The 27,343-nt window shown below is 52.9% G+C and overlaps 1 protein-coding gene across 5 annotated transcripts in view; it reads right to left on the bottom strand.

The window, feature by feature from the left end:
• The window catches only part of LOC137453888 (dedicator of cytokinesis protein 11-like), a 126,504-nt gene that overhangs the window by 24,486 nt on the left and 74,675 nt on the right, over positions 1–27,343 (bottom strand). For 2 of the 5 annotated variants that reach the window (XM_068163565.1, XM_068163567.1), the window contains exons 31-41: positions 23,044–23,222; positions 20,325–20,441; positions 19,279–19,354; positions 18,888–18,991; positions 12,407–12,521; positions 12,204–12,270; positions 11,657–11,704; positions 11,409–11,486; positions 11,038–11,180; positions 10,164–10,279; positions 7,202–7,339 (exon numbers count right to left, since the gene is read on the bottom strand). In XM_068163565.1, the coding sequence (XP_068019666.1) occupies positions 7,202–7,339; positions 10,164–10,279; positions 11,038–11,180; positions 11,409–11,486; positions 11,657–11,704; positions 12,204–12,270; positions 12,407–12,521; positions 18,888–18,991; positions 19,279–19,354; positions 20,325–20,441; positions 23,044–23,222 (1,181 nt within the window). The remainder of the gene's footprint in view (positions 1–7,201; positions 7,340–10,163; positions 10,280–11,037; positions 11,181–11,408; positions 11,487–11,656; positions 11,705–12,203; positions 12,271–12,406; positions 12,522–18,887; positions 18,992–19,278; positions 19,355–20,324; positions 20,442–23,043; positions 23,223–27,343) is intronic. The other 3 variants (XM_068163566.1, XM_068163568.1, XM_068163569.1) reach the window with 3 other exon arrangements.

The raw sequence follows: 27,343 nt of genomic DNA, 5'->3' as shown, positions 1-27,343 counted from the left end.
GGGGCAGGAAAAAGAGTGTGGCCAGCAGGTTGAGAGAGATTCTCTTGCCCTTCTACTCTGCCCTGGTGAGGCCACACCTGGAGTACTGTGTCAGGTTCTGGACTCCCCCATTCAAGGAAGACAGGGATCTGCTGGAGAGGGTCCAGTGGAGGGCCCCAAGGAGGGTCCTGGAGCATCTCTCTTACAAAGAAAGCCTGAGAGCACTGGGCATGTTGAGCCTGGAGAAGAGCAGCCTGAGAGGGGATCTGATCAGTGCTGATCAGTATCTAAAAGTTGGGGGTCAAGAGGATAGGGCTGGGCTCTTTTCAGGGGTGGCCAGTGATAGGATAAGGGGCAAAGGGCACAAACAGAACACATGAGGTTTTACTTGAACTTAAAGGAGAAACCACTTTGGTGTGAGGGTGCTGGAGCCCTGGACTAGGCTGCTCAGAGAGGTTGTGGAGTCTCCTGCTCTGAAGAGGTTCCAAACCCACCTGGATATTGTGATCCTGGGTCAGCTCCTGTGGGTGACTTTGTGGGGCAGAGGGGTTGGACTCGATGATCTCCAGATGTCCCTTCCAGCCCTCTCCATTCTGTGATCATGGATTCATAGAATGGTTTAGGTTGGAAGGGACCTTAAAGATCATCCAGTTCCAAGCCCCTGCCATGGGCAGGAACACCTCTCCCTAGACCAGGTGGCTCCAGGCCCCAGTCAAAGCCTGGCTTTGAACTCCTACAGGGAGGGATATTTCCAGTCAAAGGCTGGAGCTGTTACCATGGCTCTCCACTCCTTGCATTAAACACACATGACTCAGATGTAGCTACTTCAGTGACCACCACCATGGCATGCTGGTGGCAACGTCTCAAAAGAGGAATCTAGAAGCTGTGGCTAGCAAGACTACACCACTGGGCCACACAGGTTACCAGGCTGCATGAAGATACTGCCCAAACACTCATGAGCATGGGCAGACAGACAAGCTGGTGGGATCCACTCTGGCCTGCCCTGCATGGAGCCAGCTGCCTGTGGGGGCAGGGCACTGCTGCAGCTGCCAGCTGTTCAGGCACAGCTGAGCTTGACCCCAGAGGCCTGCTTGGAAGCAGGTGTTTGGTGAGGTGAGAGATGCTGCACAACCCTGCAGGGTGCTGGCCTTCCCCTCTGGCCAAGAATATGTGAGAAAGAAGAGCAGCAAGAGCAGCAGAGGGCCAAGAGGCCCATGTGTGCACTTGGAAAGGGGCTGTTAAGTAACTGCTGCTTGCTGTGATGCAATCCTTCTCCACAGTCAGATGGGGTCACACTCAGAGCCAGGCTTAACCTAAAGCTGGCCACAGTGATGTGTGATTGGGCATGCACAGGACTAGCCAAGAAGCTATGGCTGGCACTTGCTTTCAGCAGGCACCACTGCTTGCCACAGAGGCTTTGCAGACATTTCCAAGTAATGCTAGGGAGAAAAGCTTTGCCTGGGAATCTGCTGCAGAAGAAGCCCAAGATCCCTCCCTGTGCACTTGCCCTCCACACTGCACCAGACCTGGAGGAAAACCTGTGTGCCCTGTTCCTAGGGAACCTGTGTCCACACACAGCTCCTCCCTGGAGGTGTTTGCAGCCAGGCTGGATGTGGCTGTGAGCAACCTGCTGTGGTGTGAGGTGTCCCTGCCCATGGCAGGGGGCTGGGATGAGCATTGAGGTCCCTTCCAGCCCTGACAGTTCTGTGATTCTGGAGACTGAGCCCAAACAGATGCAATTGCTCCTGATGCCAAGCTCAGGGCAGCAGACCCAAGGGTATCTACCTGCTGGAGGTCTAGACAGGTGCCTGCCTGCAGCTCTCCAGCTGGCAGGAGAACATGAGCTGGGGAGAACTGTGAACCAGTGCCCTGGAGGAGCACATTTCTGGTTCAGCATGAGATAGAGGGCCAGAGCAGGACTCAATGCAATGAGCAGCTTCCAGAGAGGCCTCAGCATAAAAGGGACATGAGGGCAGGTCAGCCACAGCAGCAGGCAGGGCATTCCAAGTGCCCTTCACCAACTGCAGGGGAGGCTGTAACCATGCTGCATCCTGAGAGCACTAATGGGGAGGGAAAGCACAGTCTGACATGGCCACAGGAACTGCTACCAGGCAGGGGACAGGCTCCCAAAGGGGATGATGAAGGAAAGAACCAAGGCTCTGGTGCCCAAGTCCTTCAAGGCTTGGGATTTGTGATGCCTCCAGTGTGCCCTACCAGTGCCAACACACCAGGGGACAGCCAGGTGCAGAGCTGGCTTTTCCATGGGGCTTCCATCAAGCCCACATCCATGTGTCTGAGCTGCTCTTTAATGCAGAGCATATCAGCTCAGCCCCTCCTCTGGCCATGTTTTCCTTCCTAACCTTTACTTTCAAGACCATTCCCAAGCAAGTGTAAATCTCTTTGTCTGTTAAGTGGTGCTCTGAAAAGAAGGACCCCCCAGCCCTGGAGTGCAAAAGGAGAGCCATCCAGCTTGTGTTGCTTCTTCCCAGCTTTCTCCCCAGAGTCCCAGCAGCCAGGCATGCAAGTGGCCTTCATTCTGAAACCAAAACAAATCTGCAAACACTTTCAGAATTAGTTTGCTCTTTGCTTTCTGGTGACATTTCCTTTGGAAGGCTCTTGCCTATCAAGCAACCAGATTTAGAGGGCAAGCTGTTTTTAAGCCAGGTTTGGGGATGCAAAACCAAATCACTAAAATCTCCTTTTTATTTATGTTTTCCCTCCAGCAACCATTTGCTGTGAGCCTGGAGAAGAGAGGGGTTCTTGATTCTTTCCATGGCAATATGGTAATATGCAACTCAGAGCAGTGCAGCTCTCATATTGTCAAACACACTTGCAGGAGAACCTGCAACCCTTGCACTTGTGGGAGGCTGTGGATGGAGGTGACTCTGCCCCTCTGCTCTGCTCCCCTCAGACCCCATCTGCAGCACTGCCTCCAGTTCTGGGGCCCCCAGCACAAGAAGGACCTGGAGCTGCTGGAGAGGCTCCAGAGGAGGCCACCAAGATGAGCAGAGGCTGCAGAACCTCCCCTGTGGGGCCAGGATGGGGGAGTTGGGGCTGTGCAGCCTGGAGAAGAGAAGGCTCCAGGCAGACCTCAGAGCAGCCTTCCAGGACCTGAAGGGCTCCAGGAGAGCTGGGGAGGGACTTGTGACAAGGGCTGGGAGTGCCAGGATGAGGAACAATGGCTTTGAGCTGGGAGAGGAGAGACTGAGAGTGGAGATGAGGAAGAAATTGTTGAGAGTGAGGCTGGGGAGACTCTGGCACAGGCTGCCCAGGGAGCCTGTGGCTGCCTCCTGCCTGGAGGTGTTGAAGGCCAGGCTGGATGAGGCCTTGAGCAGCCTGTGCTGGTGGGAGGGGTCCCTGCCCATGGCAGGGGCTGGAGCTGGATGAACTTTGAGGTCCCTTCCAACCCAACCCATTCTTTGATTCCATGAACTGCAGTGACACCCTCAGCTATTTTAACATCACTTTGGCCTCAGAAAAGCCCTTCAGAGAACTTAAAAGGAAGTCTGGGAGTTGTGTGGTTTTGGAGTTGGCAAAGAACACACTTCCTTATAGATACCATCTGCTGGGCTCCTATCTTGCTTTTACAGAAGCAACCCTGCATCCTGCAATAGGGGAAATGGGAGAGAGCAACTGAAACCAATCTTGCACATCTCTGAGGGCCAGGCTGCTAACTGCAGCATGGATTCAGGTTGGCCTCAATCCCAGAAAACAGCTCTGCTGCCCCTCCTTGCAGCAGCCTAGGGGCTGTAAGGGGTGTTTGGAAAGCAAGCATGGAACCCCTGAGAAGCTCCAGGATTCCTGAAGGGCTCTAGGATTCCTGAGGGACTCCAGGATCCCTCAAGGGTTCCAGGATTTCTGAAGGGCTCCAAGCTCCCTGAAGAGCTTTACAACTCCTGAAGGGCTCCAGGTTTTGAGGGCTGATGGTGAAACCAAATTGAGTGGGCCTGCAGGTTGGCCTAGGCATTGAAACCGTCACAGATTCTTGCCAGGAAGGCAGGGAAGGTCCATTGTTTGCTGAGGCACAGAACAAATACTCCCTGGGTAAACAAAACTTTGACTAGCAAGGGGAAGAGACTTGCATAAAGGCTGTGTCTGAGCAGGGTGTGTGCTGAACCAGCAGGCTTTGAGAGCCCCTTGGAGAAACAGCTCTGAGGAGAACACACTGTCTCGAGCCAGGTAGCTAGAAAGACTTCTGCATTTGCTGCTTTGCTTCTGACTTTGCTTAGGGCAATCCAAAATTCAGCCCTAGACATGATCAAAGAATCATTTTGGTTGGAAAAGCTATTTGAGATCATTCAGTCCAACCCTCCTCTAACTCTGCCAAGGCTGGGGCTAAACCACAGCCCTCCAATCACATTCTGGGCTGCATCAAAAGATGTGCTGCCAGCAGATCCAGAGAGGTCATTACCCCACTTTGCTCTGCTCTGCTGACACCACATCTGGAGTACTGTGTGCAGCTCTGGAGCCTTCAATACAGGAAGGACCTGGAGCTGATGGAATGGATACAGAGGAGGCCACGAAAATGATCAGGGGTTTGGAGCACCTCTGCTACAAGGACAGGCTGAGGGGTGTTCAGCCTGGAGATGAGGAGGCTCTGGGGAGAACTAATAGCAGCTTGCCAGTATCTAAAGAGGGCTACAATAGGATGGAGAGAGACTGTTTGCAAAGGACTGGAGTGACAGGGTGAGGGCCAATGGCTTTAAGCTGGAACAGAGCAGATTGAGATTGGATGTGAGGAACAAGTTCTGCACCAGGAGGCTGCTGGAACACTGCAGCAGGCTGCCCAGGGAGGTGGTTGAGACTCCATCCCTGGAGATATCCCAGGTGAGGCTGGACATGGCTCTGAGCAGCCTTATCTAGTGGAGGATGTCCCTGCTGCCTGCAGGAAGGTCATACTTTGGACATCCCTTCTGGCCCAGACCATTCTATGATTCTGCCTCTTTGAAACTCCTCCAGGGATGGAGACTCAACCACCTCCCTGGGCAGCCTGTGCCAGGCTTTCAGAACCGTTTCAGTGAAGAAGTTTCTTCTCATGTCCAACCTAAACCTCCCCTGGTGTAACTTGAGGCCATTTCCTCATCCTAAACATCACAGCTATATCACACTGGTTCTTGGCTTTGTGTAAGTGAAAGGTGCCCAGCAGAGACTTTTTCCACCTTTGTAAAACCATTCAGCAGTCTCTTCCTTTAACCAAACCTTCCTTGGCAACTAGAGCAAGACCTCCTTCGAAGGAACACTTTGCTGCATCGTTCACAGACTTGTGCTCTGCCTGGCTGCAATCTCACACCCCATGGACTGACTTCATGGATGAAATATTGCATTCAAGTGAATTGAGAGGATTCAATTTGGTTTGAATTTCAGGTACTGGAGCAGTTTGGTAGGAAGGGAATTTGTGATCTTGGAAATGTACTGATGAGAAACGGCAGATTTTGAGCAGCATGAAGGGAAATGTCTGCAATAGCATCCCTCACTGCTCTGATGTGGTGAGATGTGGCTCTGATACTGCTCAGGCTCCGGGGGTTAACCACAGATTCACAGATTAGGTTGGAAGAGACTCTCCAAGATCATCGTGTCCAACCCCCTGCAGGCAGCAGGGACAGCTCCAGCTAGAGCAGGCTGCACAGGGACACAGCCAGGCTGAGCTTGGATGGCTCCAGGGATGGAGCCTCAAGCACCTCCCTGGGCAGCCTGTGCCAGTGTCTCACCCTCCCTGTGCAGAGCTTCCTCCTGATGGCCAACCTACCTCTGCCCTGCTCCAGTTCCAAACCCTTGTCCCTTGTCCTATCCCCACAGCCCCTTCTGAACAGTCCCTCCCCAGCTGCCTGGAGGTCCTCTGCAGATCTTGAAATGCAACTCTGAGGTCTCCATGGAGCCTTCTCTGCTCCAGGCTGAACAGCCCCAACTCTCCCAGCCTGTGCCCCAACTCTCTCAGTCTATCCTCACAGGAGAGGTTCTCCATCCCTCTGATCATCTTGGTGGCATCTTCTGGACCCTGTCCAGCAGTTCCAGGTCTTTCTTGTGTTGGGGACAGCAGAGCTTGAGACAGTGCTGCAGGTGAGGTCTCCCCAGAGCAGAGCAGAGGGGCAGGATCCTCTCTCCAGCTCTGGCCACACTGCTTTGGATGCAGCCCAGGCTGCCCTTGGCCTTCTGTGCTGCCAGTGCCCAGTGCTGGCTCCTGTCCAGCTTCTCCCCCACCAACACCCATAAGACCTTCTCTGCAGGGCTGCTTGCTGTGTACCACAGCCCAGAGAGGTGCAGACAGAGGTTCAGCAGGTACTGCTCTGTTTCAAACACAGTGGAAGAGGGGCAGCTTGGCACTGCAAGTATTATTCAAGCACTAGCACTGTCAGCAATACAGACAGTCTGGGGCAAAGACACAAGCACCACAGCTTTTGGTCTAACAGATACTACTGCTGAACAGTAGCTGTGTGACCAAGGCAGGTGAAGGAATTCCTCCTGATTTCTCTTTCTGTTTTTTATATCCAACAAATAAATAATTGTTGAATTAGATAAACTGGGCTCATTTGAAACCTGTTTTCTATAACAGGTCTCCAAACAGGAGGTTCCACATTAAGACAAGGAAAAACTTCACTTGGAGGGTGGCAGAGTACTGGAGCAGGCTGCCCAGGGAGGTTGTGGAGTCAGCACCTCTGGAGGCATTCCATACCTGCTTGGATGTGTTTGTGTGGGGTTTACTCTGGGTGATCCTGCTCTGCCAGGGGGGTTGGACTGGATCATCTCCAGAGGTTACTTCCAAGCCTCACTATTCTGTGATTCTGGGAAACATCACCAAATCTCAGTTTAACAGGAGTGGAAGCATGGTGGTCTCCTCTGTCACACCTCTGGACTCATGTTCAGGCTGAAGAAGAACAGACTGGGAAAAGATCTGATCAATGTTTACAAATATCTGAGGGGTGGGTATCAAGAAGGGGCCAGGCTCTTTTCAGTGGTGTCCTGTGATAGGACAAGGGGCAGTGGACACAAACTGGAATCTACCTCAACATGAGGAGAAACTCCTTTGGTGTGAGGGTGCTGAGCCCTGGAGCAGGCTGCCCAGAGAGGTTGTGGAGTCTCCTGCTCTGGAGACTTTCCAAACCCACCTGGATGTGTTCCTGTGCGAGCTGCTCTGGGTGACCCTGCTCTGGCAGGAGGGTTGGATGGGATGTATCTGAAGGTCCCTCCCAAGCCCCAGCCCCCTGTGACTCTGTGCATTGCATACCTTGCTAATGAAGGCTCTCAGGGAGGCAAAGACATGCTTAAGAGCTGCTTCGGACTGCCCGTTTTTGAGAAAAGCCAGGTGAATATCAAACACTTTCTTCATGAGTGGGTTGTGGCCCTCGTTGCTCAAAAGCTGAGTCTGCAAAACAAGGAGAGAATTTATTCTGCAGAAATGCTGGGCCTGGGCCTGGAAAGGACAGAAATCATTGTGTGAGACCGTTTGAGGCTGTGCCTTTAAGAGAGGGACACCATGGCTGAATGTTTTACAAACAAAGGAGAGGTCTAAACGGATTTCACTGGTGGATTGGTAGAGTGCAGCTTTAAGCTTTGAGTCCAGCTGAGACTTTCCTCAGTTCACTCTCCCTCCTCCCTTTTCCCAGCTTGTGGCTTCTAGGCTCTCTGCCAGGCTGACCTTGGACTGATGAGCGTGGGGCCTGCAAACCTACTAACATTTTGCTCTAATTTATAACTGCTTTTAATTAACAACTGCTCCTTTCCTCTCTTTCTAACCCTCTCTGGGGAAAAAGGGGAGAGAAGGGGGTACAGGGGGGGAACCCTCCTCCAGCAGGGGGGAGGGGAATTTCATTCCTGTATTACTTTGCTGTATATTTCTGTGTATATATTGTAAATACTGTAAATTGTGTATCTATACCCTGCAGCCCCTAAAACTGCTTGTAAATACAGCTTTCCTTTGCTCACCCGGCCGTGGTTAGCTGTGGTCATTTTTCCCTTCACTTTGTGGTGGGGAGAAGGCTGGGCCTTTATCCCAAACCCACGACATTGTGCATAACTGACTGCATCAGCTCTGAAGCCAGAGAAGGAGGAGGGCCTGCAGTGAAGGTATAACCAACAGACATGCTGGAGGGAAGGGAGGCCATCCAGAGGGACCTTGACAGGCTGGAGAGGTGGGCACAAGCCAACCTCATGAGGTTCAACAAGACCAAGGGCAGGGTCCTGCAGCTGGGTGGAGGCAATCCCAGGCACAACTACAGGCTGGGCAGGGACTGGCTGGAAAGTAGCCCTGAGGAGAGAGACTTGGGGGTGCTGGTGGACAAAAAGCTCACCAGGAGCTCTCAGTGTGCACTTGCAGCCCGCAAAGCCAACCAGATCCTGGGCTGCATCAGGAGAAGTGTGGCCAGCAGGTCGAGGGAGGTGATCCTCCCCTTCTACTCAGCCCTGGTGAGACCCCACCTGGAGTACTGTGTCCAGTTCTGGAGCCCCTATTACAAGAGGGATGTGGAGGTGCTGGAGCATGTCCAGAGCAGGGCCAGGAGGATGAGCAGAGGGCTGGAGCACCTCTCCTGTGAGGACAGGCTGAAGGAGTTGGGGCTGTTCAGTCTGGAGAAGAGAAGGCTCCCAGGTGACCTCATTGTGGCCTTCCAGTATCTGCAGGGGGCCTACAGGAAGGCTGGGGAGGGACTGCTCAGGATCTCAGGTAGTGACAGGACTAGGGGGAATGGAATGAAGCTGGAGGTGGGGAGATTCAGGCTGGAGGTGAGGAGGAGGTTCTTCACCATGAGAGTGGTAAGGCACTGGAATGGGTTGTCCAGGGAGGTGGTTGAGGCCCTGTCCCTGGAGGTGTTTAAGGCCAGGCTGGATGAGGCTCTGGCCAGGCTGATCTAGTGTGGGGTGTCCCTGCCCATGGCAGGGGGGTTGGAACTAGATGATCCTTGTGGTCCCTTCCAACCCTGAATGAAACTATGAAACTAAGATGTGGCCATGGGTATGAATCTGTACTAGTTGGCCAGAGGTTCTTTTGACAGCAGAGAGGAAAAGACCAATATTTGAACTCTGACTCCAAGACTTCACTCAGCCACCTGTACAACTTTCACCACCTGCCTAGAGTTGGTTTCAATCAAAGAGGCTCTTTCCAGCTTACTCATACTGGTGGTTTTCATTTTTATTTCTCCCAGCAAACAACTCTAGGGCTGGCTCAGATGAATCTTTTGGCACGCCCTGTGCCAGGGTAAATTTAGGATCCATGCTTTTGAGCTGAGCTCCTTTAGCAGTAAGAAGAGGCTCAGCACTTGTGCTGCAGCACATTTGTTTGTGGCAATACTGAGTGCCCAGAAAAGGCCATTAAAGAGGAAGGGAATCCAGTCTGTCCTGTGGGTTGAAAAACCACAGTGCAGTGTGGTACACTCACACCCAACTGAGGAAAGTCAACAAAGTCCTAACTCTTGCATCTGAAACCCTTCTGCTGTTGCCAGACTTTTAAGGAGTAATTTAAGATATGCACCAGGGTGGTGGTGCTCAGGGACAGCGGGGCAGGACATGATGACCTTTCTCTGCATGGTCAATTTACCTAGAAAAGAAACCTTCATTGTGCTTATCCAGAGCTGCTCTGGTGACATCTGCAAGACACATTGTGATGAGGAGGAGTTATCCAACCACACTTTGAGGAAGAGCTTTTGTGGAACAGCAGTTCAGTGTTTTGCTGCCAGCCTGGGGCTCTCTTCACCACAGAGGCTCTGATTCAGTGACTGCCAGGAGTGTGAGTGTATGGCGGAGAAGACTCCTACCAGGGGTCTCGTCCTGGCTGAACTACCAGCCACAGCTGGACTGCCTCAGCCCCAGAGGCACTCTGGGTCTTGCTGCTAGGCAGTTTATGGTAGCAAACAACTCTAAGAACGCTACTCCTTCATTTCTCTTTCCTCTAAGTCCCTCCTTCCTACATGATGGACATTTCCTCTTCTTCTCTTGCACTGCCCACACTCAGAACACAAAAACATCCCCCTCATTGTCTGTGCTCTTGCAGTTTTGAAGAAACTGCAAGATTGCATAAGTGCCCAAATGCTCTGGGACCTTGTGCAACACCAAGCTTGGTGGAAAAGAAATGAGCTGCAAGCCATTTGCTTTGGTAAAGCTTGCCATAAGCTGCCACCCTGGCAGAATGGCTCCTGACAATCAGCATGCACAGACACACGCAGCACACTCTGCTACCTTCTGGTTTCAATGCTGACCTTGAAACTCTGAGTGAAAAAAGAGATGGTGTCCAGGACTGTCAGGCACACTTCAGTGGCTATATTGCCCTCCAGTAATGCCTGGTGCATGATATCTGCTTCTGAGGTGCCTGCATCTGTGGAGGGAAAGCAAACCAGGAGGAAACAGTGTTCAGAGCTCCAGCTCCCACAAAGTCTCAATGCTGATACAGACAAAGCTCTCCCCTTGCTCTTCACTTGGATACAAACTAGAACATAGAAAATTCCACTCAGCAGGAGGAAAATGTTCTTTCCTGTAAAGGTGCCAGAGCCCTGGAGCAGGCTGCCCAGAGAGGTTGTGGAATCTTCTTCTCTGGAGACTTTCAAAACCCACCTGGATGTGTTCCTGTGTGACCCACCCTGGCAGAGGGCTTGGACTCCATGGAGGTCCCTTCCAGCCCCTAACATTCTATGATTCACTGGGTTTGAGGATGAGGTAAAGTTAGCTGAATTTGCCAGCTCTATTCAGAGAAGCTTCCTTAGCCTGATGCCAGCTGAGACAACCAAGGGCAGCATTTCCCCTTAGTCTCACTGGCACTGAAGCCAGACGGAGGATGAGGTGTTCAGGTTGCATCCACAGAGGGCAAATGTCACCTACACAAATACTGAGACAAGGAGCTGAGCCAAGACAGGTGAGAGGAAAAAGCCAGGGAAGTCCCAAGGGTGATTTTTAAGGCCCTGACTGGAATGTCACCTCCCTCCCCAACCTAGGGGTGTAGCAGAGAGGGGTGGTGACCATTGCAATCCTGCAGACTTTGAATACCCTCAAGCAGCAAGTGGAAAATGGCTATGTGCAATTTTCAGCAGGGAGCAGAGCGAGGAGTCCCCTGGCCCCACCTAGCTCTGCTGTACATACTGTGGTTAAGGGTGAAGGAGGTCTCCAAGCTGCTCAGGTGCTGGAGCCGCACCTGCATGCCCCCGGCTCTGCTGCGCAGCGCTGGCATCGTCTGCGACTTCCGCTCGGCTCCCGTGTGCTTGGAGAACCAGGCCTCCTGCACCCTGCAAGGGGGACACAGGACAAGGTTAGACAAGCAGCAATGGCCACAGCACTGCAGAGTGACACAAGGCACCGGGATGGAGGCCTGGCCTCCCTCCATCACTCTCATCTGGTGAATCCTGGGTAGTCCCAGGGGGACCGGTCAGGCTACCCTGGTCTGGCTTGTGCCAGACGGCCCTGGAGTTACTGAGACAGCATCTCAGGGAGCAGAGATGCACCTGGTGTCTCACCTGGAGCTGACTGGGGGACACGCTGTCGACCTGCGTGGGCAGCCGGGAGCGCTGGGGCCTGGGGGTTTCATGCAGGAGCTGGCGGGGAGGGAAGGGGCAGGGTGCTAAGAGGAAGGGGCTCTGCTCGGGGTGTGGTGTGGAGCAGAGTCCCAACCCTGCAGGCTTCCTGCCTGCTTGGCTCTGCATCCTCCCTTCCTGCCTCAGATGTGGCACCCCTCCACGTCAGCCCCAGAGAGGAGGTACAGTACCTGGCAATATTCCTCTTCCCCACGTATCTGAAGTGGAACAAGCACACCCTAGAAAGAGACCACGTGTTTGTTACAGGCCCTGCAGGCCAGGAAAGATCCAGGACGTTTCGAATCTGCCCTGTCCGCCCTGCAGACACTCCTCTGTCAGGAAGCTTTGGGTCTGTATGTGCAGAGCGCTTGACCTCATGCCCTTGGTTTCCAAACCCTGTGGCACATCCCTGTCTCCTTCACCCATGTGTTCCACCAAGCCCACTGCAAAGTGGAGGTTGCGCCTGTTAGGGTGGGAGGCTGTGAGCCCTACTTGCCCACAGGTGGTGGGACAGCCTCTGCACAGCCCAGACCAAGCACAGTGCACTGCTCCTTCACCATGCTCCCTCAAGCTGCTCCTGCTCAGAGGGAGGAAGGCCATTCCACTGCAGCCTGGGCAGACAGCTCTGGTGCACAGGACCACGTGCATGCTGTGAGGCACACCCCACCGTGCCTTCCCCTTGGCCAGTGCTGCCTGCACAAAGGCACAGTGTTTGAAACGCAGTCTCATGATACTCACTCCAGAAGCACAAGGACATTGATCAGCTCCTGGGGGGAGAATTTGTTCCAGTAAGCTAAAAGAGTATCTGAAAGGGAAAAAAAAAAGCAAACAACAGTGCACTGAGATCTAAAAAATAACAACTACAGAGAGACCTGACAGACCAAAGCTGCTGCTGGTCTCTCATCCCTCTGGCTGCCCTCCAGTGAGCAAGAGCCACCAACCTTCAGAGAGCATCTTCACAAGGTGGAGGTAGCACATGAGCAGTGTCCGGATCTCAAAGTGGTCCAGGCGGCTGCAGTGCGAAACGCTGCTCCTCGTGGAGCTTCTGCGCATCTGCTGGACACAGACAGGGCCCTGGCTGCCGGCGCTGTGCAGGGCACAGGAGCTGCCATGCGGCACGGGAACGGCAGACCTGACAGACACCAGACGTGCCAGCATTCCTCCTGGCCCCTTACAGCACCACGCCTGGGAGACATCTCATAGAATCATACAATGGTTTGGGTTGGAAAGGACCTTAAAGGTCATCCAGTACCAACCATCTAGGTCTTGCACACCTCCAGGGAGGGGCAGCCACGGCCTCCCTGAGCAACCTCTGCCAGTGTCTCCCCACCCTCACTGCCAAAAATTTTTCCTAATATCCACTCTGAACCTATCCTCCCCCAGCTTAAGTCCATTCCCTCTTGTCCAACTCCAACAAGCCCTTGAATAAAGTCCCTCTCCATGCTCTGAGGTTGCAGCCTGTGCAGTGAAGAACAGCCTGGAAATCCTGGACAAGTGGCTGAATATTCCTCTACCCTGAACAAAAAAGTGTCAGGGAACAGGGTAATGACTGATGGATGATAGGCAGGTGAGCTGGCCGAGCCACTCTCCATCATTTTCCTCCAGCCCTGGCTCACTGGAGAGGTCCCAGGTGACTGAAACTGGCCAAGGTGGTCCCCATCCACAAGAAGGGTCGGATGGAGGAACCTGGAAACTCCAGGCCTGGCAGCCTGACCTCAGTGCCAGGGAAAGTGATGGAGCAGATTATCCTGGGGGCAATAACTGCACACCTGAAGGGTGGCCATGGGCTCAGGTCCAGCCAGCATGGATTTAGGAGGGGCAGGTCCTGCCTCTCCAACCTGATCTCCTTCCATGCCCAGGTGACTGCCTGGTGCATGTGGGGCAGGCTGTGGATGTGGTCTGCCTGGACTGCAGCAAGGCCTTTGACACTGTCCCCCACAGCAAACTGCTGCCTAAACTGTCAGCCCCTGGCTTGGACAGCAGCACTCTGTGCTGGGTTAGGAACTGGCTGGAGGCTGAGCCCAGAGAGTGGTGGTGAATGGTGCCACAGCCAACGGCAGCCAGGCACCAGTGGTGTGCCCCAAGGATCAGTGCTGGGCCCTGTGCTCTTTAACATCTTCAGTGATGATCTGGATGAGGGCATTGAGTCAGTCATCAGCAAGTTTGCAGATGACACCAAGCTGGGAGCAGATGTTGGTCAGTTAGAGGACAGAAGGGCTCTGCAGAGGGACCTCGACCGACTGGACAGATGGGCAGAGGCCAACAGGATGGCATTCAACAAGTCCAAGTGCCAGGGGCTGCACTTTGGCCACAACAACCCCATGCAGAGCTACAGGCTGGGGTCAGAGTGGCTGAGAGCTGCCAAACAGAGAGGGACCTGGGGGTGCTGATTGACAGCCACCTGAACATGAGCCAGCAGTGTGCCCAGGTGGCCAGGAGGGCCAATAGCATCCTGGCCTGCATTAGGAATAGTGTGGCCAGCAGGAGCAGGGAGGTCATTGTGCCCTGTGCTCAGCACTGGTTAGGCCACACCTTGAGTCCTGTGTCCAGTTCTGGACCCCTCAGTTTAGAAAGGACATTGAGAGACTTGAATAGAATAGAATAGAATAAATCAGGTTGGAAGAGACCTTCAAGATCATCGCGTCCAACCTATCACCCAACACCACCCAGTCAACTAACCCATGTAACCAAGCACCCTGTCAAGTCTCCTCCTGAACACCTCCAGTGACGGCGACTCCACCACCTCCCCAGGCAGCCCATTCCAATGGGCAATCACTCGAAGGTGTCCAGAGAAGGGCAACAAGGCTGGGGAGAGGCCTTGAGCACAGCCCTGTGAGGAGAGGCTGAGGGAGCTGGGGTTGCTTAGCCTGGAGAAGAGGAGGCTCAGGGGAGACCTTATTGCCCTCTACAACTCCCTGAAGGGAGGTTGTAGCCGGGAAGGGGTTGGTCTCTTCTCCCAGGCAACCAGCACCAGAACAAGAGGACACAGTCTCAAGCTGTGCCAGGGGAAGTTTAGGCTGGAGGTGAGGAGAAAGTTCTTCACTGAGAGAGTCATTGGTCATTGGAATGTGCTGCCCAGGGAGGTGGTGGAGTCCCCATCCCTGGAGGTGTTCAAGAGGGGATTGGATGTGGCACTTGGTGCCATGGTCTAGTCATGAGGTCTGTGGTGACAGCTTGGTCTCGATGATCTTTGAGGTCTCTTCCAACCTTAGTGATACTGTGATACTGTGAGGGTGATGGATGATGGGCAGAGGGTGATGAGTGATGCATAAAGGATGATGGGTGATGGATGATGGGCAGAGGATGATGAATGATGGGCAGAGGATGATGGATGATGGACAGAGGATGATGGGTGATCAGCAGAGGATGATGAGTGGTGGGTGATGGGCAGAGGGTGATGGATGATGGGCAGAGGATGATGGGCGATGGATGATGGTCAGAGGGTGATGGATGATGGGCAGAGGATGATGGGCGATGGATGATGGGGAGAGGGTGATGGATGATGGGCAGAGTGTGATGGGTGATGGATGATGGGCAGAGGGTGATGGGCGATGGATGATGGGCAGAGGGCGATGGATGGTGGGCAGAGGGTGATGGGTGATAGTCAGAGGGTAATGGATGATGGTCAGAGGGTGATGGATGATGGGCAGAGGGCGATGGGCGATGGATGATGGGCAGAGGGTGATGGATGATGGGCAGAGGGTGATGGATGATGGGTGATGGATGATGGTCAGAGGGTGATGGATGATGGGCAGAGGGCGATGGGCGATGGATGATGGTCAGAGGGCAATGGATGATGGGCAGAGGGTGATGGGCGATGGATGATGGTCAGAGGGTGATGGATGGTGGGCAGAGGGTGATGGGTGATGGATGATGGTCAGACGGTGATGGATGATGGGCAGAGGGTGACGGGTGATAGTCAGAGGGTGATGGATGATGGGCAGAGGGCGATGGGCGATGGATGATGGGCAGAGGATGATGGGTGATGGATGATGGTCAGAGGGTGATGGATGATGGGCAGAGGATGATGGGTGATGGATGATGGGCAGAGGGCGATGGATGATGGGCAGAGGATGATGGGTGATGGATGATGGGCAGAGGGCGATGGATGATGGGCAGAGGGCGATGGGCGATGGATGATGGGCAGAGGATGATGGGTGATGGATGATGGGCAGAGGGCGATGGATGATGGGCAGAGGATGATGGGTGATGGATAATGGGCAGAGGGCGATGGGTGATGGATGATGGTCAGAGGGTGATGGATGATGGGCAGAGGGTGACGGGTGATAGTCAGAGGGTGATGGATGATGGGCAGAGGGCGATGGGCGATGGATGATGGGCAGAGGATGATGGGTGATGGATAATGGGCAGAGGGCGATGGGTGATGGATGATGGTCAGAGGGTGATGGATGATGGGCAGAGGGTGACAGGTGATAGTCAGAGGGTGATGGATGATGGGCAGAGGGCGATGGGCGATGGATGATGGGCAGAGGATGATGGGTGATGGATGATGGGCAGAGGGCGATGGATGATGGGCAGAGGGTGATGGATGATGGGCAGAGGATGATGGGTGATGGATGATGGGCAGAGGGTGATGGATGATGGGCAGAGGATGATGGGTGATGGATGATGGGCAGAGGGTGATGGCTTATCCAGACAGATACATGACAGCCCTGGTCTTATTTCCCTCCTCTCTGCAGCTTCTAAGCTCCCAGGCATTTCTGAAGCCAGCTCCTGTCAAACAAGATGGGCAGATGGTGATGGGTGATGGATGATGGATGATGGAGTTCATCATATGCCAATGTTTAAAGCAAGAATCTAACTTTCTATTCCAGACAACCCCAAATGTCTGGGTGTAAAAAACCAGGAAATTCCAGATTAAGAACTTTCCCCCCTGATTTTTTGAAGTGCCTCCTGCTTAGGCAAAGTGAAATGAAATCCTGCTGGTGAGTCAGTCTGTGTGGGAGAGGCTTGGGCATTTTGTGGTGGGAAACACAACTTCACTTTTTTTTTGTTCACCATAGCCATATCCTTCTACAAATGGACACAATTAAGCCCACAGCAGGGCATTCCCCTTAAAGCTGTGCCTCACATGTTTGGAGAGCAACCTACGGATACTATTTGTTGTTTATTTTAGGACAAGCTGTAGATGTGAGTCATCACAGAAGAGAATTAAACATGCAGTTTGGAGCTGGAGATACAGTGCTACAGCCAGGAGCTTGGTGCTGACCATGCCAAACTTATCAAGTCAGCACACAACTCCAAGGGAACAGGCAACAAGTAGCATGTGCCTCTCTGCACAGCAGCCTTGTGGCTTCTCAATACAGTACCTCAACACCAGAGAGCGGTGGAGGTGCTGAAGCCAGGGCAGAGCAGGGCAAGGAAGCTTGGAAGGGCCTGGAGAAGAAATCTGATGAAGAGAGAGTGAAGGAGCTGGGGCTGGTTAGTGTGAAAGAGGGGAGGCTGAGGGCAGACCTCCTGGCTGTCTACAGCTCCCTGAAAGGAGGTTGTGGAGAGGCTGCTGCTGGTCTCTGCTCCCAGTAATTAGTGACAGAACAAGAGGGAAGGGCCTCAAGCTGCAGCAGGGAAGGGTTAGACTGGACAGCAGGAAACATTTTTCCCAGCAAGAGTGGTCAGGGGTTGGAATGTGCTGCCCAGGGAGGTGGTGGAGTCCCCAAGGCTGGCTGTGTTTCAAGGTGGTTTGGATGTGGTACTTGGGGCTATGGTTTAGGGGTGACCCTTGTAGAGTAAGGTTCTGGGTTGGATTTGGTGATCCTGAGGGTCTGTTCCAACCTGAATGTGTCTGTGATTCTGTGATTCTCCAGAGGCATTACTTGCACCTGACTTTGTGGATTCCCTAACAGGAAGCTTGTTTCTAATGGCACTGAAAAATGCACCTTCAAGGACACAGCAGAGGATGGGTAGCTGTGGGGGGAGGAGATGAACTGCTTGCCCCACCACTTTCTGCAGAGCCTGGCAGCAGGATTGAAGCCTGTGCTCAGAGCTTTGTGGAATATGAACAGCTGAGAGTCAAGTGTTTGGCTCCACTTGGGTCTTGCAGCTTTGTGCTTCATGTGGGAGAGCTTCAAAGGCCCCACCTCTGCTGAGCATGTCAGGACAGAGCCAGCAGGAACCCAGATAATCTTCTGCTTATTTTAAGGGCCAAAGTTTTTAAAGATGCATTGAGTGACTCACACCAATCCAAGACATCTGGAAAGTGCCTTGAGGAAAATCAAGGGCTGGTTTGCACAAAGCCTTCATTTCCATGGGTGCAGTCTGCCAACCAGCAGAGGACAGCCTGCCTGAGGAGGGGGCTCTGAGCTGTGACTGTTGTCACCTTCTGCAAGATTGGAGCTGCTTTTCCTAAAAGTATGTCACCTGCTCAAAACTGGACACAAGCTGGGACACAGGAGGTCTCATGTAAATGTAAGGAAAAAATTCTTCCCTGTGAGGGTGGTGGAGCCCTGGAGCAGGCTGCCTGGAGAGGTTGTGAAGTCTCCTTCTCTGAAGGCATTCCAAACCTACCTGCACACGTTCTTGGGTGCCCCTGCTCCTGCAGAGGGTTGAGCTAGGTGATCTCCGGAGCTGCCTTCCAGCCCCCACCACTCTGTGACTCTCTTCAGTCAGTGGTCACAGGCAATCACCTCAGCAGTGCTTTGCCTCCCAGCCACGTGTGGAAAGCAGCTTCCAGCAGTGTGCTCTGGGCACTGGCCAGGCTGAGCCCCATCCATGCACAGGGAGCACATCTGAGTACAGATAGAAGCTCCATGGCAGCAGAGGTTTTCCTTGTGGATTTTCACTTTGCTAAGTGATCTGTCAGCCAGGCCATGTGTAGCTCAGAGATGTTTGAAGAGTGAAAGCAAACCAGAGTCCTGAGTCTGCCCCCCTCTGCTGCACAGCAATCTGCTTCATTCACAGGATCACAGGACCACAGGGTGTTAGGTGTTGGAAGGGACCTCCAAAGATCATCGACTCCAAGCCCTCTGCCAGAGCAAGACCATACAATCCAACACAGGTCACACAGGAGCACATCCAGATGGGTCTGGGAAGTCTCCAGAGCAGGAGACTCCACAACCTCTCTGGGCAGCCTGCTCCAGGCCTCTGTGACTCTCACAGTGAAGAAGTTCCTCCTCATGTTGAGGTGGAACCTCCTGTGCTGGAGTTAATATCCAGTGCCCCTTGTCCTATCCCAGGGTGCAGCTGAGCAGAGCCTGGCCCTGTCCCCTCCCTCTTGACCCCCAGCCCTCAGATATTTATAGCCATTTATTAAATCCCCTCTCAGTCTTCTCTTCTCTAAACAGAGAGAGTGAGAAGCTGGCTCTGAGACTGCAACCACAGGGAACTCCTTTTACCTCCCCCTTATGAAGCACAGCCCAGAGCCTGGTGCAGTGGCCGCTGCGGTTGCTAACCCGGAAGCCTTACATTTTCACTCTGATCTGGGGAGCTGGTTGCCCCTTCTGAGTTCAGGGATCCTTTTGAGTCTTCTCTTTTCATTGCATGGCCATTTGAAAGGGCTGCTCCACAGGCTGGGGAAAAAAAAAGCCAAACCCTGCAGTTAAGCCCTTGGCAGCAGCACTTCTGAGCTCAGCATGGACAGGGAGCACTGGGTACAACTCAGAGCCTACAGCACAGAGCTTGGCCAGTGCCTCATGTTGAATGCTGGTTGATCTGGAAAGGACAGTTGGGTTGCTATCACATCTATGACAAAGCATTTACACTCTGAGAGGTCTTTTGACAGATGACTACTTCAGGTTTTGAGTACTGGGTTTGGGGACTGGTAATAGGATATGCACTAAAGAAATAATTAATGTACCTGAATCTTTGTCTGCCAGCAGACTGGATCTGTTTGAAGGGGAGGCAAAACTGCATACAAAGTCATCTCTGGATGCCTGGAAAGCAAGGACAGGGTTTTGTGACCCATGGAAGTTAACACCTATGCTCCTAAGGAAGAGAATAATTACATAAACCAATAAATAAAGGCAGATTGGAGCCACTTTTAAAACACAGATGAAAAAATCGTGGGGTTTTTTCCTTACTTCTGCAACAAGGAGACAAATTACTTGGGGAGGACCACAGAGAATATCAGGCTATACTACAGTAAGTCACAGCAGGTTTTCCCCTTTTGTTTTTCATCATAGAATGGCCTGGTTGGAAATGACCTTAAGATGATTGACTCCAACCATAACCTAACATCTCCCTGCACATAGCTGTTAGACACCAACCCTAAGCACCACATCCAAATGGCTTTTAAACACTTCCAGGGATGGTGGTGACTCCACCTCCCTGGGTAGCAATCATTTGAGTTGAAGTTGGGAGTTACTCTTCTCCACTCTTTTCTTTTTTTCTCAGTGGAGGTTGTTTTGCCCTGCAGAAGGAGGACAGTTTGCTGTGCAAGGCTCAGCCTGCCTGGAAATCACCGACAGCCTGCAGGCGGATGGCACCTCCCTTCAACTGCTAAACACTGATGCTGAGTCCTGGTGCAGCTCATTGCACTTGGAGGGACTCACCTCATCCCACAGCACTATGGATGTGGTAAAGACATGCTAAAAGTTAAAGGAATGTTCAATGGCAGGGAGAAAAAAGGGCAGAGCCATTGTGAGGTGTCCGTGCCCTTGGCAGGCAGGTTGGAACTGGAGGATTTTTGAGGACCTTTCCAAGCCTGACAGTTCTGTGCTCCCGGTGCTGCACTCAGAGCAGAGCCACAGGAAAACCAAATCAAAAGAAACAAACCCACCATGGGGCTGTGGGGCAAAGAAAACCACACCTCTTCCTAAAGCTGAGCCTGGCTGCAGGCAGGGGAGGCTGCACACAGGAAGTCTGAGTGAGGAGGGCAAAGGAGCCTGGCTGGGCTGTACTCACAGGGCTGGAGGCAGCTGAACAGGAGTAGAGGGCCTCACGGCTGGCCACTCGCTGCAGGTTCTCCAGGAGCAGCCCAAACAGGGGCAGGTAGAGCTGGGCAATCTTTGCCTGCTGGTTCTGAAAAGACACAGGGGAAGATGCAGGGAAGAGATCAAGCTTCCAAGAGAGCAATAAAGGGAAAGTCTGGAGCCAGAAAACACACACACAAAACCACACAGACACATAGACACAAACACACAGACACACAAACACAGACACAGACACACACACAGACACACAAGCACAGACACACACAGAGACACAGACACACAGACACACATAGACACAGAGACACAGACACACACACAGACACACAGACACACACAGACACACAAACACACAAACACAGAGACACAGACACACAGACACACACAGACACAGACACACACAGACACAGACAGACACAGACAGACACAGACAGACAGACAGACAGACACACAGATGCTGTATGCAGAATGCAAAGAGGGGTTTTTACTTATTTAAATATTTTTAGAATGAGTTGGGCTGGGAGGGACCTCAAAGCTCACCCAGCCCCAGCCCCCTGCCATGGGCAGGGACCCCTCCCACCAGCACAGGCTGCTCAAGGCCTCATCCAGCCTGGCCTTCAACACCTCCAGGCAGGAGGCAGCCACAGCCTCCCTGGGCAGCCTCTGCCACAGTCTCCCCAGCCTCACTCTCAACAATTTCTTCCTCATCCCCAGGCTCAATCTCTCCTCTCCCAGCTCAAAGCCCTTGTTCCTCATCCTGGCACTCCCAGCCCTTGTCACAAGTCCCTCCCCAGCTCTCCTGGAGCCCTTCAGGTCCTGGCAGGCTGCTCTGAGGTCTGCCTGGAGCCTTCTCTTCTCCAGGCTGCACAGCCCCAACTCTCCCAGCCTGGCCCCACAGGGGAGGTTCTGCAGCCTCTGCTCATCTTGGTGGCCTCCTCTGGAGCCTCTCCAGCAGTTCCATGTCCTTTTTGTGCTGGGAGCCCAAGTGAGGTCTCACCAGAGCAGCAGGGGCCAAATCCCCTCCCTGACCCTGCTAGGCACAAGACATCATTTGGGTTGGTTTCTAACCTCCTCTTCTAGAGCTGCCAGGTAGGTATTACCCTCCCAGCTCCTCGCCTGGTGCTGACTGTAGCTTCCAGTCAGGAGATGTGCACAACAACTGATTCTAGTTAAACCAGTTATAGGAATAGATCAACTTGGATGGAGTGACACAGACCAAAAGTGCTCTGGTTGAGCTTTTCTAAAGGCAGAGCTCTTTCCCAGCCAATTCTTTTTGTTTGTTCATAACTAAATGACTGTTCTGGGCTTGGTGAACTGGTTAAATAACTAACTAAAGGTAAGGCTTGCAAGCTGGATGATGCACTTTGATTGATAAAAGAATCCAATCTATTGTTTGGTTTTTTCTCATCTGATTCATCATGACAAAAGATAAAAGAAATCTGGAAAAGATCCTTGTGTTGAGAAAACCCTCTCTGAGCTGTTGATGGGGCCAGGGTTTCCTTGTTGGTGCAGGCCTGCAGCTACAGACCTTGCCATGCTCAGGCTGGCCTGCCTGGGATGTGATTGGGGTTTTTGCTGAGCATCCTACCCTGGCTCCAGGCACTTTCCTGCTCATGCAGCCTGGAGCACAACACAGGTGCAAAAAACCAAAGAGCCAGTGGGACAATTTAATACAGAAGGAGCTGCCTCTGAGCCACTCCTGGCAGAGATCTGGTGATTCTCTCCTGAAATATCAAATATTGCCAGCTGCCATGGGCTGCATTCTGTTTCCAGGCTGTGCAGAGCAATGCAAGCCCACCTCCCGCTCAGCCCTTGCAAACAGACAGAGAAGGGAGAGGAGAGGAGCTGGCTCTAGCTCCGTGCAGAGTGCAGGAGCGCCAGGCACAATCAAGTCACCTCTCCCACCATTCATGAATCACAGAAGTGTCAGGGTTGGAAGGGACCTCAAGGATCCTCTTGTTCCAACCCCCCTGCCATGGGCAGGGACACCTGACACTACATCAGGTTGCTCACAGCCACATTCAGCCTGGCCTTAAAATCTTCTAGGGATCCCAGCAGGCTGCCCACATTCCCAAAAGCCCTCAGGAATGCAATGTGAGGAGCTAAACTTGAACAGAGGTTTGTCTTCAGTCTAGATCAAGGACAGGTGGTGTCTGCAGAGGGCACTTTCAAGGACATGTAGAGCAGCAGGAAAGAAACTAAACCTATCTTCAGGCTCCATCAGCAATGCCACCGGCTGAGCCTCTGACCTGAGAGCTGAAAGCTACCCAGCAGAAATCCAGCACTCCCTGACAGTCCCCAGCCCCTCTCCTCTGATTCACTAATCAGCTTGGAACAGAGACCAGCCCCATTTCCTAATTAGAGTACAGTAGTGCAGGCTGTTAATTTAAGCCCAAGCCCAGAAGAACATTGACCTTGCTTCATTTCGCTGAACAGCCTCTTGGCTAAGGCCACTCTCAACCTCCTTAACGGCTCAGGGCTTTTATTGTCTAAATACTCAGCATGCACGAGAGTGCTGCAGTTCTCTGCCTGCCTTCTTTGTGTTCCTAGATCATTTTTCAGAGCCATAATTATCAGTTACTTACCTCAGATCCCTCAGAGTTCATGAGAAAACCCTTGGTGCACCCTGCAAGATCTAAAGCTCTGCCCTGTGTTTCTTTACAGAAACCAACAGCCAACCCAATGTGCCTGACCTTGTGCTGGTATCTGTTGTCAAAGGCATGCTTTATCAGGAGGTTCTTCAAGATTGAGATGGCTGTGTATCTGATATCATAGTTGTCCTGCAAGGCAACAGAGGCTTCCCTGAGAAGCAGCCCCACCAGGAAGTGATGCCTGCAATACTCATCGGTTAAACTGTATTCAAGAGTCATGTCTGAAAGAGAGAGCAGGAGAGTGGTTAAGGGAACTGTCCTGAGGATCAACTCCATCCAGCAGGAATCACAGAATCATTAAAGTTGGAAAAGAACTCCAAGATCATAGGATCACAGAACTGCCAGGGCTGGAAGGGACCTCAAGGCTCAGCCAGCTTCAACCCCCTGCCATGGCCAGGGACACCTCACACCACAGCAGGTTGCTCACAGCCACCTCCAGCCTGGCTGCAAACACCTCCAGGCAGGAGGCTTCCACCACCTCCCTGGGCAACCTGTGCCAGGCTCTCACCACCCTCATGGGCAACAACTTCTTCCTCACAGCCAAGCTCAATCTCCCCACTTCTAGTTCTGCTCCATCCCCCCAGTCCTATCCCTCCCTGACACCCTCCAAAGTCCCTCCCCAGCTTTCTTGGAGCTCCCTGCAGATACTGGAAGGCCACAATGAGGTCTTCTTGGAGCCACCTTCTCTCCAGACTGCACAACCCCAACTCTCTCAGTCTGTTTCAACAGCAGAGCAACTCCAGCCATCTGGTCACCTTCATGGCCCTGCTCTGGACACATTCCAGCACCTGCAGATCCTTCATGTAATCAGAAAGGTTTGGGTTGGAAGCGACCTCCAAAAGTCATTTAGTGCAACCCCCCTGCACTCAGCAGGGACATCCTCCACTGGAGCAGGTTGCCCAGAGCCCTCTCCAGCCTCACCTTTAATATCTCCAGGGATGGAGCCTCAACCACCTCCCTGTTGCAGTGTTCCAGCAGCCTCCTGGGGCAGAACTTGTTCCTCACATCCAATCTCAATCTGCTCTGCTCTCATTTCAAACCATTGCCTCTCATCCTGTCATCAAGTCCAATCTTCTCCCCAACACCTCCACGACCACTAGACCATGTCCCAAAGTGCCACATCATTTTCTGAACACCTCCATTAAGCCTGCTGACTTCATGGCTAACATCTAAGTCAGTTTCTTTTGCATGTTTTTTTCTGTCCAAGCAAAACTTCCTACCAAATAACTCTGTGTTTGTGAATGTTGGGTTGATGGTTGGACTGGATGATCTTAGAGGTCTTTTCCAACCTTCATGATTCATAGAATCATAGAATTGTTTCAGTTAGAAAAGACCTCCAAGATCATCCAGTCCAACCACCACCCAACACCAGCATGACCACTAAAACATGTCCCAGAGTGCCATGTCTCCAGGGCGCAATGGCCATGTAAGGCACAGCAGTCTATGAGTGTGGTTGATCACTCTCCTACAGTGCACTGGGTTTAGGTTGTGCCAGGGGTGGTTGAGCTTGGACATTAGGAAAAGTGTCTTTACTGAAAGAGTGGTCAGGCAGTGGCACAGGCTGCCCAGGGAAGTGGTGCAGTTTATAGTTGGACTTCATGACCCAACCCCTGCCATTCCATGATTCTGTGACTGGAGAGACAGGGCAGGGGTCCAGGCAGCTGCTTGCCAGGGACTGGGAAACTCCCTTAGCTTCCCACAGGCAGGTACTGAATATTGCTCCCTAAAAGCTGCCCCAGGAGAAAGGCAGCTGAATACCTAATCACCTTGGTGAACTTGTATGGAGGTGGCTAAGGCCCCAGCCCTGAAGAGATTCAAGGTGAGGCTCCACAGGGCTCTGGGTAAGCACAGCTACTTGAGGATGTCCCTACTGACTGCAGAGGGGCTTGCAATGAATGACCTTTGGAGGTCCCTTCCAACCCAAACCATTCCATGATTCTATGATCCCAGGTGGATTCAGGCTAGACCATGTAGATCAGGCTGTGTACTGTGAGCAAAGGAGCAGCTGCTACAAGGGCAAGGTGGCATCTCCACCGAGTGCCTGGATCCTGCAGCAGAGCAATGACAGAGACACAGACTCTGTGCAGGAAGTGTGGTGCACTCAGGCTGCCATGAATGACCTTGCCCTGACATCCTTATCTCTGTCAGGCACCCCATAACCAGAGCCATGACAGGCACCATTTGACTTTGATAACCCCAGAGGTGGGTGTTCTTCCCCAGGAAGGCACAGAGGCTGTGTGCTTAGCTCAGGCTTTTTGATGTTCTGAAAACCCCACAGGTGTGAAGGTTTTCCTGTGCATAACACACAGCTCTGAAACTCCCAGCTAAAGTTTTCCAAGGGCTCTGTGGGGCTGCGAGAGATGCTTTCAGGTTGGTTGATTCATAAGTAGCACTTAGTGGTTTGCAAAAGTCTGATTCAGAGGAAAGGGAAAGCAATGTGGAGCATTATCTAGCTTTCATTGTTAGTCATGCTAGCCCAAGTGTCACATACCATGGGTCTCATTACCTGGATCACAGTACCACACAGCATTAGAGGTTGGAAGGGACCTCCAGAGATCACCCAGTCCAACCCCCCTACCAGAGCAGCAGCACCCAGGGTAGTCTGCACAGGAATGCATCCAGGTGGGGTTGGAAAGTCTCCAGAGAAGGAGACTCCACAACCTCTCTGGGCAGCCTGCTCCAGGGCTCAGCTCCCTCACACCAAAGAAGTTTTTCCTCATGTTGAGCTGAAACCTTCTGTGTTCCAGTTTGTATCCATTGGTCCTTGGCTTATTACTGCCCCACCAAAAAGAGCTTGGCCCCCTCCACTTGACACCCACCCCTCAAGTATTGATAGGCATTGATCAGATCCCTCTCAGCCTTCTCCTCTCCAGACTAAACAGCCCCAGGGCTCTCAGTCTCTCTTCACAGGGCAGATGCTCAAGTCCCCTAAGCATCCTCCTGGCTCTCCCTTGGACTCTCTCCAGCAGGTCTCTGTCTCTCTTGACCTGGGGAGCCCAGCACTGGACACAGGATTGCAGCTGTGGTCTCAGCAGAACAAAGCAGAGAGGGGAAGAACCTCCCCAGCCCTGCTGGCCACACTTTTCTTGATGCTCTCCAGATGCCCTTGGGAGCTGTCTACCAGCACTCCAAGGTCTTTCTCCATGGAGCTGCTTTACAATAGAATAGAACAGAATAAACCAGGTTGGAAGAGACCTTTGAGGTCATCAAGTCCAACCTATCATCCAACACCATCTAATCAACCTACCCATGGCACCAAGCACCCCATCAAGTCTCCTCCTGAACACCTCCAGTGATGGTGACTCCACCACCTCCCTGGGCAGCACATTCCAATGGCCAATCACTCTCTCTGTAGAACTTCTTCCTAACATCCAGCCTAAACCTCCCCTGGCACAGCTTGAGACTGTGTCCTCTTGTTCTGGTGCTGGCTGCCTGGGAGAAGAGACCAACCCCCACCTGGCTACAGCCTCCCTTCAGGTAGTTGTAGAGGGCAATGAGGTCTCCCCTGAGCCTCCTCTTCTCCAGGCTAAGCAACCCCAGCTCCCTCAGCCTCTCCTCACAGGGCTGTGTTCCAAGACCCTCCCCAGCTTTGTTGCCCTTCTCTGGACACCTTCCAGCATCTCAACATCTTTCCTAACCTGAGGGGCCCAGAACTGGACACAGGACTCAAGGTGTGGCCTAACCAGTGCAGTGTACAGGGGCAGAATGACCTCCCTGCTCCTGCTGGCCACACTGTGCCATTGGCCCTCCTGGCTGCCTGGGCACACTGCAGGCTCATGTTCAGCCTGCCATCGACCAGCACCCCCAGGTCCCTCTCTGCCTGGCTGCTCTCAGCCACTCTGACCCCAGCCTGTAGCACTGCCTGGGGTTGTTGTGGCCAATGTGCAGCACCTGGCACTTGGATGTGTTCAATCTCCTGCCCTTGGCCTCTGCCCATCTGCCCAGCCTGTTGAGGTCCCTCTGCAGAGCCTCTCAACCCTCCAGCAGATCAACTCCTGCCCCCAGCTTGGTGTCATCTGCAAACTTGCTGATGACTGACTCAATGCCCTCATCCAGATCATCAATGAAGATGTTAAAGAGCACAGGGCCCAGCACTGATCCCTGGGGCACACCACTGGTGCCTGGCTGCCAGCTGGCTGTGGCACCATTCACCACCACTCTCTGGGCTCAGCCTCCAGCCAGTTCCTAACCCAGCTCAGAGAGCTGCTGTCCAAGCCAGGGGCTGACAGCTTGGCCAAGAGTTTGCTGTGGGGGACAGTGTCAAAGGCCTTGCTGCAGTCCAGGCAGACCACATCCACAGCCTGCCCCACATCCACCAGGCAGTCACCTGGGCATGGAAGGA

The sequence above is a fragment of the Melanerpes formicivorus genome, unplaced genomic scaffold (genome assembly GCF_026170545.1).
Source record: "Melanerpes formicivorus ecotype bairdi unplaced genomic scaffold, bMelFor1.0.p_v2 SCAF_73, whole genome shotgun sequence".
Classification (NCBI taxonomy): domain Eukaryota; kingdom Metazoa; phylum Chordata; class Aves; order Piciformes; family Picidae; genus Melanerpes; species Melanerpes formicivorus.
Note: the sequence above shows the minus strand (reverse complement) of the source record. Positions and strands in the feature narration are given on the sequence as shown.